General features: G+C 42.3%; 1 protein-coding gene across 1 annotated transcript in view; it reads right to left on the bottom strand.

Moving 5' to 3' along the window:
• LOC126187804 (carboxypeptidase B-like) overlaps positions 1-19,252 on the bottom strand; it is an 89,734-nt gene that overhangs the window by 69,727 nt on the left and 755 nt on the right. Inside the window, exon 2 of the mRNA XM_049929089.1 lies at positions 4,223-4,432. Within this exon, the coding sequence (XP_049785046.1) occupies positions 4,223-4,432 (210 nt within the window). The remainder of the gene's footprint in view (positions 1-4,222; positions 4,433-19,252) is intronic.

Genomic DNA, 19,252 nt, shown 5'->3' with positions numbered 1-19,252 from the left:
GACCGGACCGCAGCGACGCACGGATGCACGCCAAGACCGTAGGATCCTACGCAGTGCCGTAGGGGACCGCACCGCCACTTCCCAGCAAATTAGGGACATTGTTGCTCCTGGGGTATCGGCGAGGACCATTCGCAACCGTCTCCATGAAGCTGGGCTACGGTCCCGCACACCGTTAGGCCGTCTTCCGCTCACGCCCCAACATCGTGCAGCCCGCCTCCAGTGGTGTCGCGACAGGCGTGAATGGAGGGACGAATGGAGACGTGTCGTCTTCAGCGATGAGAGTCGCTTCTGCCTTGGTGCCAATGATGGTCGTATGCGTGTTTGGCGCCGTGCAGGTGAGCGCCACAATCAGGACTGCATACGACCAAGGCACACAGGGCCAACACCCGGCATCATGGTGTGGGGAGCGATCTCCTACACTGGCCGTACACCACTGGTGATCGTCGAGGGGACACTGAATAGTGCACGGTACATCCAAACCGTCATCGAACCCATCGTTCTACCATTCCTAGACCGGCAAGGGAACTTGCTGTTCCAACAGGACAATGCACGTCCGCATGTATCCCGTGCCACCCAACGTGCTCTAGAAGGTGTAAGTCTACTACCCTGGCCAGCAAGATCTCCGGATCTGTCCCCCATTGAGCATGTTTGGGACTGGATGAAGCGTCGTCTCACGCGGTCTGCACGTCCAGCACGAACGCTGGTCCAACTGAGGCGCCAGGTGGAAATGGCACGGCAAGCCGTTCCACAGGACTACATCCAGCATCTCTACGATCGTCTCCATGGGAGAATAGCAGCCTGCATTGCTGCGAAAGGTGGATATACACTGTACTAGTGCCGACATTGTGCATGCTCTGTTGCCTGTGTCTATGTGCCTGTGGTTCTGTCAGTGTGATCATGTGATGTATCTGACCCCAGGAATGTGTCAATAAAGTTTCCCCTTCCTGGGACAATGAATTCACGGTGTTCTTATTTCAATTTCCAGGAGTGTAGTTCCCACAACGGAACTTTGTCTCGACACCAGACAGAAAATTGAAAGAAATTATGGTCATATGTAAAGTATACTAGTGGCAAGACGCAACCAATGTCCTCTCTGCGTGACAGGAATAGGAATAGTATCGATGACAGTACTGCTAAAGCAGAGTTACTAACTACAGATTTCCTTCACCAAAGAAAATGAAGGAAATACTCCAGAATCCGAATCAAGAACAGCTGCCAACAGTACTAACTTAGAACTTGATATCCTTGGAGTAGTGAAGCAACTTAAATCAATTAATGAAAGCCAGCCTTCTGATCCAGACTGTATACCCATTAGGTTCCTTTCAGAGTATGCTGATGCAATAGCTCCGTACTTAACAATCATATTCAACCGTTCGCTTGATGAAAGATCCGTATCCAAAGATTGGAAAGTTGCACAGGTCACACCAATATTCAAGGAAGTCAACAGGAGTAATCCACTAAATTACAGGTCCATATCATTAAAGTCAATATGCAGCAGCATTTTGGTACGTATTTTGTGTTGGAAAATTATGACTTACCTCGAAGAGAACGGTCTTTGACAGCCTGTCAACGCGAATTTAGAAAACATCGTTCTTGTGAAACGCAACTAGCTTTTTACTTTCACGAACTGTTGAGTGCTATTGGCAAGGGATTTCAAATTGATTCCGTGTTCTAGATTTCGAAAAGCCTTTTGCACTGTATATCACTAGCGACTTGTAATCAAATTGGGTTTTTATGGAATATCGTCTCTATTATGCGACTGGATTCGTGACTTTCTGTGAGAGAGGTCACGATTGAAGTAACTGATGTTAAGTCATCGAGTAAAACAGAAGTGATTTCTCGCGGTTCGCAGGGTAGTGTTATAGGCCCTCTGCGCTCCTTATCTATGTAAACGATTTAGGAGATAATCTAAGCAGTCGGATGATACTGTCGTTTGTTGTGTAGACAAGTCATCAGAAGATCATAACAAATTGCAAAACGATTTAGAGAAGCTATCTGTACGGTGTGAAAATTGGCAATTGACCTTAAATAATAAAAAGTATGAGGTCATGCAAATGAATGTTAAAAGGAATCCGCTAAACTTCGGATACACGATAAATCAATCAAACTTTAAGGCCGTAAATTCAAGTAGATTCTTAGGAATTAAAATTACGAACATATTAAATAGGAAAGATAGCATAGAAAATGCAATGGAGAAAGTGAACCAAAGAGTGAGATTTATTGGCAGAACACTTAGAAGATGCAACAGATGTGCTAAAGAGACAGCCCACACTACGCTTGTCCGTCCTGTTTGGAGTACTGCTGTTCGGTGTTGGATCCTTACCAGACAGAATTAACGGAGTACATCGAGAAAGTTCAAAGAAGAGCAGCGCGTTTTGTATTATTGAGAAATAGGGGGGAGGAATTTGGGTGGACATCATTAAAACAAAAGCGTTCCTTGTTGCGGCCAAATGTTATCGCGAAAAATCAATCACCAACTTCCTCTTCCGAGTGTGAAAATTTTCTGTTGACGCCGAACTACATAGGCAGAAACGATCATCGTAATAAAATAAGGGAAATTAGAGCTCGCGCGGAATGACATAGGTGTTTGTTTTTTTATCGTGCTATTCGAAACTGGAATAATAGAGAATTAATATGAAGGTGATTAGATGAACTCTCTGCCAGGCACTTAAATGTGATTTGCAGACTATCCGCGTAGATGTCGATGTAGATGTGTGGAACCAGCTCGAAAATGAACTCCGTCCCAAGACCGATATCCAGGATACCAAGGACCAGTTACAACAGTTGTGGGCCAGGTTGCTTCAGTAACAGGGCCACACAAACGACATATTACTTGATGTTCCGTACTCTCCCAGTTTTCCAAACAACCAATATCTCATGAATTTTATCCATAGTGGATGCTGTCGAACTCCGTGACTGTTCCTTTATAGGGTCTAGAAAATATCCGCTACCAGTCACAATAAAAGGTTATTTATTTGTTTCACGATCGGTTTCGGGCTTTCGCCCGTCCTCAGGTGTTTATACATTCATGTACATGTTTATACTGCTGGAGATCACTGTATAACTACAAAAAAAATATTTGTTGGTGACTAAGCAGATACAAGTCGGACAACTGTGAGATCTAAGTTCTCCGACAAAAATGTGGATCAAAAAATTTCATAATGTGTATCAAAAAACTTCGCCATCTATAATAGCTTTTTAAGTTTCTATATGTGCAACACCCTTGCACTTCCTATGGCTATGTTCTCTGACCATAACCTATATGTTTCTATATGAGCAACAACTTTACATCTGCTACGTCTAAGTTATTTGACCACAGACCACATGTTTGTATGTACATATAGTGTATTTCACGAGTGCACATCGTAATAGTGAAATATGCAGCTTGGTAAGACTGAAATATGGACGTGATAATGATAATATGTGTGTAACTAACTGACAAAACTGTCACCACAGCGTAACTATAATAATGGTGCTTCATCTTTATGTAAGTACAGATATATTTTCGTTAAATGCTGCCTTGCCACTCACAATTGTCCCACTTGTATCCGGTTAGTCGCCAGCAAATAATTTTTTTGTATTTATACAGTGATCTCCAGAAGTATAAACATATACATGAATGTATAAACACCTGAGGACGGGCGCAAGCCCTAAACCGGTCGTGTGACAAATAAATAACCTTTTATTGTGACTGGTAGCGGATATTTTTCTACACCCTACAACCGATATTTCACCCATACCTTACTTGCCGTACTCTGCGCTCTTGGTGAGAAATTTAAAAAGTATCATAACCTTACTGAGCAAAGAGATGCGTTGTTTTCGCTGCTAATTACGATACAGATCGTGTACAAATTATGTACGATGGGCGCCTTTGGCACTCCTCTCATCCTGGCTCCCCAAGCGGCTAGCTGTATTGCTTGGCCCTTAAACCTTCTCTGCTTAGGTGAGGATGTACCGACTTCGTGACTCCCTTTGAAACCGAATGCATGCGTCCAGGCCAGAATGGGGTACAACGTTACACTGATAAGTGGGCTCTTGCTGCCAAATTCTTTGAAAATTTGATTCTATTTTGCAATCACTGAAATAACTTCACATGGCCACTTAACCTGTGAATTTTAATTCCTTCCTCCCCTTCTGGGTGTTTCACGTTTTGTGACGGGAAGTGTTGTGAACAGTCTCAATCTGTCGGATGAGAGCGAGTGTGAGAGAAAGGAAAACTCACTGTTCGAGGTCGTCGATCAGCAGCTGGTGCTCCACTCCGTGGCGGTCGAGGTTTGCCCGGAATTCTCGCTGCAAGTGTGGAGGGACCCTCACGTCCACAGGGTGGCCGGCGAGGTGCGCCTGCGACCAGAAGTCAAAGCCAGGGCGCTGCCGCCACTCTGCCACGACGGGCAGCTGCTCCTCCGTGGGCACCAGTCGGTACACTTTGTGTCTGTGCGAAGAATACAGCCATTAGAACAACGCCCAAACGCTAAGCACAATGAAGAACAGCTAAGAGAGACAAGGTAATCATAGCAAAACGTAAATATGGTGTAACACCGCGTCTAGCCTGACCACAAGGAACATACTCCACAAGTTTTTTCAGGTATACCATTTCCATTTGAAGCCAAAGAATCATTACTAGAATCAGTGACGCTGCCAAATTGTTGTAATATTGGTTGCTACGTTTCACTCGCTGTTCCAAATAGCCCCCGACGTTTTCTGTGGGATTGAGATCAGATGATTTAGCGGGGCTGTCGAGTTGCGAGAGGGTGCCTGAATGTCAATCAAACCGTGAACGTATAGGTGCTGCTCTTTAACACTCATGTTGTCGTCTTGGAACATCGTACGGTCCACAGCTTACTCGCCACGTGGATGTGGAAGTAAAGACAGCATTTGGTCACCTGGAAAGGTGGGTGAGTAGGACCAAGTCACGGTAGGAAAAATCACCCCAAAATGTCACTTTAACAACTCCGGTCAGACCAACACACATACACACTGCAGGTTGAATTTATCTTTCATGGTCGATACTTTCCACGTCTTGCATCTCTTGAAGAGGAAAGTCGTCAGACCAGACTATGGGGCATGTTTTTTAAGTAAGGTCCATTTGAACGTAAGTACAAAATGATAGGTTATTTCAAAAAAGTAAATTTATTTTCAGAAAGTACATACTTCACTCAATTTTTCGACATAGTTGTCAAGTATGTTCAAACAAGTATCATACCTCTCAACCAACTTTAAAATACCCTCTTCATAAAAACTTGCCACCTGCTCCGATAATCAAGAGTTCACTGCAGTTTTCATGTCGTCGTCATCATTTTAACAGTTGCCAATGAGGTGTTGGTTGAGGTGGAGGAACAGATGGTAATCGCTCGGCGCAAAATTAGAACTGTAGGGTGGGTGGTCTAAAACTTCCCAGCCAAAACTGTCCAACAAATCGCGGGTCTGACCTGCAGTGTGACGTCTTACATTGTGATGGAGAAGAACAAATCCCTTTGTCAGCATGCCGCGTCTTTTGTTTTGAATCGCTCTGCGTAGCTTTCTCAGGGTTTGACAGTATTCTTCTGCATTGATAGTGGTTCCTCGTTGCATGAAGTCGACCAACAAAACACCATGCCTATTCCAAAACACCGACGGTTCAATCCCGTCTCCGGCCATCCTGATTTAGGTTTTCCGTGATTTCCCTAAATCGTTTCAGGCAAATGCCGGGATGGTTCCTTTGAAAGGGCACGGCCGATTTCCTTCCCAATCCTTCCCTAACCCGAGCTTGCGCTCCGTCTCTAATGACCTCGTTGTCGACGGGACGTTAAACACTAACTACCACCACCACCACCAAAACACCGACACCATGATTGTGCACTGGGACAGAGTCTGTTTCGCCTTCACCTTTACAGGTGAGTGTGTGCGTCTTCATTCCATGCTCTGTTGCTTCGATTCGGACGTCGTATGAAAAACTCATGTTTCGTCTCCAGTTACGATCTGACTCAAGAAGCCGTCACCTTCTTTATGATAACAAGTCAAGAACTTCATCGCACACTCAGAACTTTGGTTTTTGTGTTCCTCTGTTAGGCGTTTCGGGCCCCAATTGGAGCACAGTTTCCTAAAGTTTAGGTGTTCAGAAGCAATGTTGTAAAGCACTGATCTCTACACGTCAGGAAATTCGTTTGAGAGACCTATTAATGTGAAGCACCTGTTCTAAGGAATCCTCGATTCAGCTGAAGCCACCAAATCGTTTGTAATGAAAGAAGGGCGAGTGGAGCAGTCCTCGTCATGGACGTTGTCACGGCCATCTTTGAATTCTCGTACCCACTTACGCACTTTGCTTTCACTCATAACAGTATCAACGTACACTTCTCAAATCTGTCTATGAATTTCTGCAGCAGACAGGTTCCTTGGTGACAAAAACCGTTTCACCGACCGAACCTCGCACGCGGCGGGCGAGTTGATATTCTTAAACATTTTTAAAACACAGAACAGAACCGTACAGGTTACCTACAGAGCTGAAACTGAGCACAGTTGTTCCCGAGGCATGCCGGTACACGATCGACGCTCTCGTTGCGGTATGAGCGCGAACTACTAGTGTCTGCAACAAAACGGACCTTACTTAAGAAGCACGGCTCGTACATGCCAGTAGCTAGCTACTGTCCAGTTGATGCGTTGTCTGTTTCCGCCGAGCCGATGGGAATGGGTAATGTGATTAAAAAGAAAGAAACACGCAACAATTGCCCTCTTGGAAAGTCACACATAGGGCTGCGGACCTCATACATGTAACTCCGTTCGTTAACCCCTTTCCTTCAACCACCACCTAAGCTGGGAGTCGCCGGACGTCGATCCGTCTCGATGCTCCTTTACACCAGGACTCTAACATCACCAAACTACAATCTTTCAACGGTATTAAGGCGTACCAGGTGGTATGTAACTTTGATTCCTGTCTCAGTCATCACGAATCATATGTCAGGGATAGTTCTGTGATTTGGTTGCTCACTGTGCTCAAGAAACTTTCATGGAAGGTCTATAAGCTTTACAGCAACATCGTCTCCATGACAGAGTCAAATGAGAATTATGATTTGTACAAGAATACTGTTGACTGTAAATTTGTGGGTTAACATTAGACTGGAAAGCGGAAACTCCCCATAAGGACCATTGGCACTTAACGGCCGCTACGGTGCAGTTCACAATGCATGCAACCTGAAGTATCAATTACAACGACACATACCAGTTTTCTTCGATAATTTGAGTGGGTATGATGCTCCATTTATTGTTGAGTACTTTACTGATTTCGGTATGAAAAGTGATTTGGTTAGTGTCATACCCAACTGCATCAAGAAATATGTATTATTCTCCAAACGAATGACGTCTAGGATTATGCTGTACTTCCTCGAGTCGCTACTTTTTATGCAGGCAACACTCCAGAAACTTGTTGAAACAATGTATAAAGGTGACATGCATATGATCCAATGTGCATTTCCCTATGATACAAAGTTTCAGCTTGCGACTAGGAAGGGGATTTTCCCTTATGAGTATCTGGATAGTATGGCAAAATTCGATGAAACAAGACTATCTGGTATAATTATATTCTCCAGTAATCTCACTGGTAATTTCATAACGGATGCAGAGTATGAGCATGCTGTGAATGTCTGGAAGGAATTTAGTATCTCAACTCTGCGTGAATATGCAAAGCTGTGCATGGCCACAGACGTACATTTGCTTGTGAATGTTTTTCTTAATTTGCGGACTGTATGCATGACCACATCCAAAATCGAATTTACCTTTTGTTACACAGAACTGAGGTTGTCTTGAGATGTAATGCTCAAGAAAACGAAGAAAACCATCAGACTATTGATCGATATGGACATGTTTCTTTGCTTTGACCGACGGATCCACGGGGGGCTTTGCCAATGTGTCCATAGGCACGACAAAAGAAAAAAAAATGGGTGAGATGTTCAGTGCATCCATGGAGTATAGTTATATCATGTATTTGGATGCGAATAACTTAAATGGGCGCGCCATGCAACAATCGCTGCCAATTGGTAGGTTTCAATGGGTGCCTGAAGAAGATCTCAGTGGATTAGGTGATATATTTGGCACGTCAGATGATATAGGGCATGTTACGGACGCAGACCTCGCATACCCTGTTAGTACGCACGATGCACATGCTGATTTGCCTCTGTGTCCAGGGTGACTAGTTCTGTGAAGCACATGTTCCATCCCTAAGCTGATGACAACGCTGGAGAACATGCAGAGGTATGTTATTCATTACTGTAACCTTCAGCAGTGTCTTCGGTTATGGATGGTTCTGGCTGGAATTAGATATGTTAACTCCTTCAAACAGTGACCCTGGCTGAAGGAGTGATGATGAAGAGGTCCCATACTCCGAGGAGCGTAGGGGACGGTGCGGGAGACCCGCACCGCCGACTAGGCAACGTCCTAGCGGAGGTGGTTTGCCATTGCTTTCCTCCGATCATAATAGGGATGAATGATGATGATGATGATGAAGACGACACAGCAACACCCAGTCATCTTGAGGCAGGGAAAATCCCTGACCCCGCAGGGAATCGAACCCAGGACCCTGTGTGCAGGAAGCGAGAACGCTACCGCAAGACCACGAGCTGCGGAAGGAGTACGTTGATCTAATTACCACACCGAGGGCTTCCGTGGCGTATGATTTTGAAAAAGACTTTTTTAAATCAATGAAAATGCAGTTTTTGGCAAAACTGTGGAGAATTTAAGAAATCACTGAGATATTCTTATTAGGACCACTTGGGAAGGGCGTTATGGCGTAAGGGAATACATCGCCAGACCAAATTTCAAATGGGTCAACATATTCAATAAGATCTTTTTTTCTGTGGAGATGTCGAAGGTTGCTGTAGAGTTCAAAAAACTTATCTGTGTGGTAATGTGCATACTGGACCTATCAAAACCCCACGTGTACCGTTCTCATTATGAGTTTGCGAAAACTCATTAAGATAGTCTGAAATTATTTTATACGGATACATCTATTGGATGAAGAACAGCAATCCATATGAAGTAATTATGTACCACGTCAATGAATTCGACACATTCTTACACACAGCTGATAAACATTATGGTATTGTTCCATGGAACAAGAAGGTTATCAGACTAATGAAAGGAATTTTATAAACGATCGGGTTTACACATCGATAAATTCTACATAGAACAAACCAGTAGAAACTCCAACATAAGATATAAGGAGCACACCAAAGAAAGTGAAAACAACCCACCCACATTATTTCAATATTTACAAACAGAAAAACACAACATAAAATCCATAAACGAAACACTAGAAATTCTCCATAATAAAGAAAAGGGGGTCATTATCAACATCCTCGAGGAAATAGAGACATATTCAAACGCATACAGCAACCCCATATATTTACTGAACGAAAAAACTGACATAAAGAACAGAAAGTTCACAGAAAACTTTATTCACATTATAAAGTAAGAAAGTGGGTAAAGTAATAAATCAGAGACACTAAATAATACATCCCCATACTAACAGCGATAACAGCATGAATAGTATACGACGAAGACATAACAGTAAGAAAACATTACAAATCATAGACAGTCACAAAATTATTACAGAAAAATAAAAATATAATACAAAAATCTCAGCTAAATCTAAAACAAATTCCAGGAAAGACGTAATTAGAACAAAACATGTAAAAATTATAAAAAAACAACCAATATCCACACACCACTTACTTACAATGGTAACTATATAAACATGTAATACCACTGATCCACTGTCATCCAAGTTGTCAAAAGAAAAATAACATACATAAAAACCGACTAAAGTGAGATATGCATCTCCAACGTACATCTGAGCAGAAACTAAAAATTCTACAGAAAGGCAGTACATAGCAGCAACGATATTACATGTAAGGTAAAAACACCAAACGAAAGTTGTATAATAATAATTATGTCTTTAGAGGACTTATTTTGCACTGCAGGCCCCAAAGAACAGGTCTTTTTCTTGAGTCGATGTAGAGCAAGGTACACGTGGAATTCCACATTTTGAATAGCATCAAACATGAAGATTCAACGCATCCACATTACCTCCTCGCCTTTGACATAGCTGAGGGTTTTCGTGTGGTCAAATAATCGAAGCATTGCCACCATATATTTTTAGGGTATATCATGATCATCCCAGGGAGTTCCATGGTAGAAATGTTTTAACCACTTTGCACTCCTCCATATCTTAACACACTTCACATCGCCGCCACGCGGAGTGGCCCCGCGGTTTGAGGAGCTATGTTACAGATTGCACGGCCTCTCCCGCCGGAGGTTCGAGTCCTCCTTAGGACATGGGTGTGTGTGTTGTCCTTAGCGTAAATCAGTTTAGGCTAGTTTAAATAGTGTGTAAATCTGGGGACCGATGTCCCAGCAGTTTGTTCCCTTAGGATTTCACACACATTTGAACATTAGAACTTCACATCCTTGAAAGACCTCGGTGATGGAATGCATGCTGAGAATGTCTCTGTTATACCAGCATCTTCTGCGCACACTACGAATGAAACATCTGTAAATATGAACTGTCCATTGTCTTCATCACAGAAAGTCTTAAAGTCCTCACTGATGTCTACATCTTGAGATGCCATGGTGTAATGCTTCAGGTATGATACAGAACTTGCTCATTTATACAGCTCATTGCATAGCACCATTGAGTGGGCAACAGTTAATCATGCTCTTCTCTGGTCTGGCAGAATTTTTCACCTGTTACCATTGATACATTTCAGTTTCCAAATGTGACTAACGTCACCGAAACCTTTGAACAACGACTGATTTATCAGCCACCACATCTGCCACCTGCAGACTCTGTGTATGATAAGACAAACTCTCAAGAGCTAAGTGAACTTTAGGGAAACTCGAGGTTTATATAACTGTGTTCAATAATTCCAATCCTTATTTCGAACACTTATTTGCAGTCAGAAGTTGAACATGTTTTCAACTCTGGTAACAGATGCACGCACATATCCTTCTGTAGTATTTTAGATCTCTATGAACTAACCCACGCCAGTCACAGTATAGTCTCCGCAAATTTAAATGATTTGGTCACTTATGCATCAACATCGAATAACCAATCCAAATCCTTTATGCTGGTATGTCAGTATCTTAGTTAATTGATTTCAGTTATTGTTAAACTTGTTTCTTGAGAGATCTGAATACTTCCAAATAATAAAGTGATGTAATTGGTCTTTGTCTGATTTACTGGTCAGATTCATTCCTTAATCATTGATTTGATGAGTGATAGTGTACTGCTACTAAATATTGTAGGGCCACATTCAGTCATTTAATTAAAGTATCCACTTAAAGAACTCCACCCACTCATAGGCAAAGACAACAACCCATGTACATTTACACCAGCATTTACCTAATTCTGTAAAAAGGCGACATAATTACCAAAATGAATAAAGATATTTTTTTAAAAAAGGCACCTTTGTGTTTCTCATGTAACTATCGACCTGTTTTAAATGTCACAAGACCTCCACTTGAAAATTACGAGATAGACCCAAAATGGTGGCTTCCAAAGTAGTCGCCATTTTGGCAATATAGACTCACAGTTGTTTGGATTTCAGGTCCGCTTGTTATGCAGACAACTCTTTTATTTATCAAAACCCAAACATTTCTCAGGACGTTTATACTATAGTCAGATGGTTCTATTTATTCAGTTATGTAAAATGTACTAATGTTTTAAACAGTAATTATTCTAACGAAAGAAGATAATAGAATATGTGGAGAGCATGCGATGCCGAAACTGCCATGCAATGACGTCTGAACAAACGGTCACAATGGCCACTACTTGTGATCACAAGCAGCTGTCCACCATGCCACCAGTTCCAGCCAAATGGAGACCACAATCTGAAGGTGGCCCATTAAATGTTCCCAAGTCGGTCATTTTAATAAGTGAGATATTATGCGATCTTGACTGTTTTTCCTAGATGATTCACTTGTGTTATCTTTTTATTTAAAATGCTGCATCGATGGCAGGTTTAGTAGTCTGCAGTCAAACTATAGAGATAATAGTTATCATTTCCTGAGAACCTGTTATCAGGACGAATACGGCAATTAACAGCATTATTGAGTACAGCTTCTTACAGCTGGCCTACAGCATCATTTAATAGGTTTCGAGGACAATTACAACAATGACTTGGTTATAGCAACTTTTGCTCTTTGTGAGCAATGAGACCCGTGGTCTAGGGTTAGCGTCTTTGACATCCTCGGCCACGGGTTCGCACCTTAACACTGCTTAAATTTTGAATAAAAATCATCAGCAATGGCGGCCAAAGACTTCCGGCTTAAGAAGTCGCCGCTATTCTGTCAACGGCACGGCAAAGAGGGTGGAGGAGCGGACCGAGGTTCAGGAAAGGCTCTTGCCCTTGGGGTGAGAAACTGACCCTAAAAGGCAGAAAAATCAGCAACGATCAATGGCATGAGGATGCAGAAGGCAATGGAAACACTGCATTAAATTCGCATAATGTGTATTTACAGGACATGTGGCCTGTAACTGAAAAAGTGTCACAAAATGTTATGGAGTAGTCGCCCATTCGGATGTCTGAGAGGGGTTGCCAAACGGGAGGTGATCATGAGAAAAAGTTCGAATAACCACCGAAAGGATAACGTTCTACGAGTCGCGGCATGGAAGAAGTTGAAGGTGGTAGAGACTCTAGAAAACGTGAAAAGGGAATTGTTAATGCTCAATCTATACATAGCGGGGATCACTGAAGTGAAATGGAAAGAAAACATGGACCTCTGGTCACATGAGTATACAGTGATATCAATAGCAGCAGAAAAAGATATAACAGGAGTAGGATTAGTTGTGAACAAGAAGATAGGGCAGAGAGTGGGTTATCAGAATCGACAGCAAACCAACACTGACGGCAATAGTTCAGGTTTAAATGCCAGTGTCGCAAGCAAAAGATGAAGAGACGGGGAAAGTAAACTAAAATATTGCACGGGTAGTTCAGTCCGTAAAGGGATATGAAAATATGATAGTCAAGGGGGGTTGGGTTGTGGAAGAATATAGGTTGATAGTAGGAATGAGAGAAGAGAAAGACTAATTAGGTTCCGTAATAAGAATATTGCACGGGTAGTTCAGTCCGTAAAGGGATATGAAAATATAATAGTCAAGGGGATTGGGTTGTGGAAGAATATAGGTTGATAGTAGGAATGAGAGAAGAGAAAGACTAATTAGGTTCCGTAATAAATTTCAGATAGTAGTAGCGAATACTCTGTTCAAGAATGACTATGGGAGGAGGAATACTTGGAAAAGGCCAGGATATACGGGGAGAGTTCAGTTCGATTAGGCATACATTCAGGTCAAGCAGCGATTCAGAACTCACATACTGTATTCAAAAGCGTTCCCAGGAGCAGATTACGGCACAGATCACAATTTAGTAATAATGAAGAGTATGCTGAGGTTTAAGAGACTAGTCAGAAATGGTCAATGCTCAAAGCAGTGGGATACGGAACTACTAAAGAATGAGGAGAAGCGCGTGAAGTGTATATACAGCGATAGTGAATATTTCCTTAGGCAGTCCAATTGGAGCGGAATGGACGTCTCTAAAAGAGCAATCACAGAAGTAGGAAAGAAGAACTTAGGTACGAGGAAGGTAACTGAGAAGAAACCATGGGCAACAGAAGAAATGCTTCACTTCATCGATGAAAGAAGAATGTTCAAAAATGTACAGGGAAATTCAGGAATACAGAAATACAAGTCACTATGGAATGAAACAAACAGGAAGTGCAGGGAAGCTAAGGCGAAATGGCTGCATGAAAAATTTGAACTCGAAATGGAAATAATTATCGAAAGGACTGTCTCAGCATATAGATAGGAGAAGAAACAGCAGTCGGTAGGGTAGAGGCAGTCGATCTATTATTAGAACCAGAATTTAAAAAAGGTTTGGAAGACTTAAGGGTAAATGAGGAACAAGTGACAGATAACATTCCGTCGGAATTTGTGAAATCACGGGGAAGTGACAACAAAACGACTATTCATTTGATGTGTAGAATGTGTGAGACTGGCGATATACCATCAGACTTTCGGAAAAGCATCATTCTCTCCATTCAGAGTATTGCAAGAGACGACAAATGCGAGGATTATCGCACAATTAGCTTTGTAACTCATGCATCCAAGCTGCTGAGAACAATAATATGCAGAAGAAAGGAAAAGAATATTGAGGATCTGCAAGATGACTATCAGTTTGGGTTTAGGAAAGGTAGTTCTGACGTTGAGGTTGGTAATGGAAGCAAGAATGAAATAAAATGAAGACACGTTCATTGAATTTGTCGACCTGGAAAAAGCTTTCGACAATGTGAAGTGGAGGAAGATGTTCGAAATACCGAGAAGAATAAGGGTAAGCTATAGGGAAAGACGGATAATATGCCGTATGTACAAGAAGCGAGAGAGAACAATAAACCTCGATGATCAAGAACGAAGTGCTCAGTTTAAAAAGATTGTAAGACACGGATGCAGTCTTTCGGCACTACTCTTGAGTCTATACTTCTACGAAGCTATTATGGAAATAAAAGCAAAGGTCAATAATGCGATTAAAAACGGAGATGTAGGGTCATGTATGATAAGATTTGCTGATAATATTGCTATCCTCAGTGAAAATGAAGAAGAATTACAGGATCTTTTGAATGAAATGAACAGTCTAATGAGCACAAAATATGGACTGAGAGGTAATCGAAGTAAAACAAAGGTAATGAGTAGTATCAGAAATAAAAATACCGAGAAACTTAACATCAGAATTGGTGGTCACGAAGTAGGCGAAATTACGGGATTCTGCTACCTAGGCAGCAAAACAACTCGTGACTGACAGAACAAGGAGAACACAAAAAGCAGACTAGTACTAGGAAAAAAGGGCACAAAGGGCAGTCCTGGCCAAGAGAAGTCTGTTAGTATCAAACATAGGCCTTAATTTTGGAATGTACGTTTGGAGCACAGCATTGTACGGCAGTGAAACGTGGACATGGACTATAGGAAAACAGGAACATAAGAGAATTGAAGGATTCGAAATGTGGTACGACAGAAGACTGTTGAACATTAGGGGGCTGTCATAGGTAAGGAATGAGGAGGTTCTCTGCAGAATCCTCGAGGAAAGGAACGTATGGAAAACACTGACAAGAAGAAGTGTCAGGTTGACAGGACATGCGTTAAGGAGTCATGGAATAACCTCCATGGTACTGGAGGGAACTGTAGAGGGTAAAAACTGTAGAGGGAGACTGAGATTTGAATACATACAGCAAATAATTGAGGACGTAGTTTGCAAGTGCTGCTCGTAGATGAAGGTTGACACGGGGAGAATAATATTGACGGAGCTAGTTCTAAGATGTGCCTTAGAAATACAACCAACGACCCAGTAAGGCTGAATCACCTTCACTTGTTTCGTATGATTTGCTAGCTTCGACCACAGTAGTATGACACATGTTCTATTCAACCTGTACTCAGTTACGAGATTGAAATACTGCTACTCCATTCTTCATATACATCCCCTGGCACAAGTATGATAACCGTTGCATCTTTGTGGTTCTCCACAGTTGTAAGAGACACTGTTAGCTTGAAGGCCGTCAGTTTGGCTAGACAGTTTGCTCGTGCTGCTATTGAAACTCTCTCGTATAACGAGAGATGGAAAAGTTTTCGGTGCGACGAACGTAACCGAACTGTTAGAATAGCGGTGCGGTTGAAGCTGAAAAGTATACTTGTCATGCCACACCCTCAAGATCTGTCTTTATAAACATCATAAAAATATTTCAAGAAACTCAAAGAGTGAAGACTAAAGTATCCCAACAAAAAAGAACATCAACAGGTGAGAGAAATACGGCTCACCTTTTAGCAGCGATAACACACAGCCTGCATGTCGCTTCGAGGAAACATAATGTGCTAGTGGGATCAGGCATGTGAGTGTTCTGTGAATACTACACTCCACTGAATTTCATCGCATCCACATTTCGCTCCATACAAAGCTCCGTGATAGTGAACTTCTAAACCCGTTACAGTTCTCCGTTTGCCGTCTACGACAAATGCAAAGTGATGCAGCGTTCCTATATTAGATTTTTTTGCGCATGAGGCATTGCGTACAAACCATGATCATATGAATATTCAGGTCAGTTGAAAGTGGCTTAGAGAAGTGGGTAAACAATGACCTCAGAGCGTTAACGTGTAATATAAGTTTTTGAATAGGTGGTTCCTTATTTCATTGACGGGACTCTAAATAACGACAAGTAACTTCAGGTCGTAACAGACACGCTGCTGCAGTATTGGAAGACATCCACTGTGCGTAAGGCAATCCTTGAGGTAGAAGTATCTAAGATGGCTCATGCATTACGAGCAGATAATTAGAGATCATACGTAGAACGTTTTGACATCGATCGGTCCATCGTTCTGGAAACACAAAATGGCCTACACTTCTGGACTTCTACATGTGAGAAAACCTAACAGATCTAGAAGGAAACGTAGACGACTTCCAATGATGTGAAATATGGTGAAACACTGCTGTGATCCGCGAGTATTGTCTGTCCGAAATCGCTTTCAGAGGTTATTAATGATCAAGATCAATAACTTGAGCTTTTGATGTGTCAGTCTACATCTACATCTACATCCATACTCCGCAAGGCACCTGACGGTGTGTGGCGGAGGGTACCTTGAGTACCTCTATCGGTTCTCCCTTCTATTCCAGTCTCGTATTGTTCGTGGAAAGAAGGATTGTCGGTATGCTTCTGTGCGGGCTCTAATATCTCTGATTTTATCCTCACGGTCTCTTCGCGAGATATACGTAGGAGGGAGCAATATACTGCTTGACTCTTCGGTGAAGGTATGTTCTCGAAACTTCAACAAAAACCCGTACCGAGCTACTGAGCGTCTCTCCTGCAGAGTCTTCCACTGGAGTTTATCTATCATCTCCGTAACGCTTTCGCGATTACTAAATGATCCTGTAACGAATCGCGCTGCTCTCCGTTGGATCTTCTCTATCTCTTCTATCAACCCTATCTGGTACGGATCCCACACTGATGAGCAGTATTCAAGCAGTGGGCGAACAAGTGTACTGTAACCTACTTCCTTTGTTTTCGGATTGCATTTCCTTAGGATTCTTCAAATGAATCTCAGTCTGGCATCTGTTTTACCGACGATCAACTTTATATGATCGTTCCATTTTAAATCGCTCCTATTGCCTACTCCCAGATAATTTATGGAATTAACTGCTTCCAGTTGCTGACCTGCTATATGGTAACTAAATGCTAAGGGATCTTTCTTTCTATGTATTCGCAGCACATTACACTTGTCTACATTGAGATTCAATTGCCATTCCCTGCACCATGCGTCAATTCGCTGCAGATCCTCCTGCATTTCAGTACCATTTTCCATTGTTACAACCTCTCGATATGCCACAGCATCATCCGCAAAATATTGTGAACAGCAACGGTCCTACGACGCTACCCTGCGGCACACCTGAAATCACTCTTACTTCGGAAGACTTCTCACCATTGAGAATGACATGCTGCGTTCTGTTATCTAGGAACTCTTCAATCCAATCAGACAATTGGTCTGATAGTCCATATCCTCTTACTTTGTTCATTAAACGACTGTGGGAACTGTATTGAACGCCTCGCGGAAGTCAAGAAACACGGCATCTACCTGGGAACCCGTGTCTATGGCCCTCTGAGTCTCGTGGACAAATACCTGATTTCACATTGAGAACAGCAGCACAGATTTTTGTGAGACAATTTTTGCTGACAATGAGACAGGGCTGTGGCACTATTACCTTGCTGCTATTCAGTCAAAATATAGACATAGTAGGCCCTTAACTCCTCTTCGAAGGCTCCTACCAGTGCAACAGAAAACGTATACAGTTCCATTAAAGAAGTTGAGCTCCTACTTCGGCCGCTATAAATTCGCGATACTGTCCGCTGTAGGTTATCTAAAACAACAGCTAAACATATTTAATCGTTCTGGATGTGTTTTGAGAGTCTATCTTAGTTGCATTAACATACGAGTACTTCTTCTTTGACCCATTGTGCGCAGAACGCATCACTTAGCTGCCCTGTTAGGTGGATACGTTTCTGGTCACCTCGAGTGCGGAAGCAACAGAACGCGAAGCGTATAGTTGAAAATTTTCTCGTAAATGTCTTTCGTGAGTAATGGGGACGATATGTGTGTTTCATGTTGCGTTAGTGATCACCCGCTTGTAACCAGACCCAGAATCTCATCGTTATAAAGTGTTTCGGAACCGTTGGTTTACTCCCTTCAACAACGCGAAAGAACTAGAACTGGAAGTGTGCAAAGCAAGGAAAAAGTGGCAATTAATATAGCAGTTATATTAAGCATATTACACGGAAGCACTCGGAATGAAGTTTCTGGAGGAAAACGTGATTTATTGTTTAAGAAATGCATGAAACTCTTTCACACAATAACCTCATTTTTAAACAGCATGGGTATATCTCTTCTGTTTGCACATTACAACGATCTCGTTGCGATAGCTGATAGCAGTATCTGAATTGAAAGAAATCAAACGATATCAATCGGTGTCGACTTGTCCCTGATCGTTGTCACCGTTGAATAGCAGAAGATGCTGGGTTTAAGGTGTCTGTAACTACTAAACCAAAGGAGGATGACAGACTTAACGACCACCGAAATGTTGTGAGCAGTTGACTAATTGATTTATTCACACGTTCGGTCCCAGGAAACGCTGTGTCGTCTGTTAGCTAAATTTGTCAGGTAGCGAAAAGCAATCAAAGTTAGTCGATTTGAATCGATTCAAGAACTCCCATCAGTCACTTGGCTGAGAATATTCTTTGAATGTACGAATAGCAACGAAGTGTGTGTTAAGGCAGTTTTACGAGAGCGACTTCCTGGCTAAACTCAACTCGCAGTGCGTGCGCCTTTCTTGCTTCGAGTAAATCGGAAACCAACCACGACGAGAATGTGTCTGTGACCTCAACGAACTATAGATTGTACCGAGTGTGGAGTTCTAAATTTTCGAGTATGCTGCACGCTGCGCATGCGCAGAGACAAGGGACTATGCCGGCGTCTGCTAACATCGAAGTTATAACGTATTCTGGTAGAGCTCACGCCTATTATGGAAATGGATTTTATGCTTTTTGGTCTCCTTAATTTTTATTGTGTTGTGTGCCGCGTTTTCGTGGCACATTGAAAATTTACACATGTTCCTATTTTTTTTTTTTTTCCTGCGAGTGTTCTTTCTACAAGAGTGGCGACGTATCTGGAAACAATTTTACTTGCGTTTTACAGAGA

This window comes from Schistocerca cancellata, chromosome 5 (assembly GCF_023864275.1).
Source record: "Schistocerca cancellata isolate TAMUIC-IGC-003103 chromosome 5, iqSchCanc2.1, whole genome shotgun sequence".
Classification (NCBI taxonomy): domain Eukaryota; kingdom Metazoa; phylum Arthropoda; class Insecta; order Orthoptera; family Acrididae; genus Schistocerca; species Schistocerca cancellata.
This window is presented reverse-complemented; position numbering and strand designations above follow the sequence as displayed.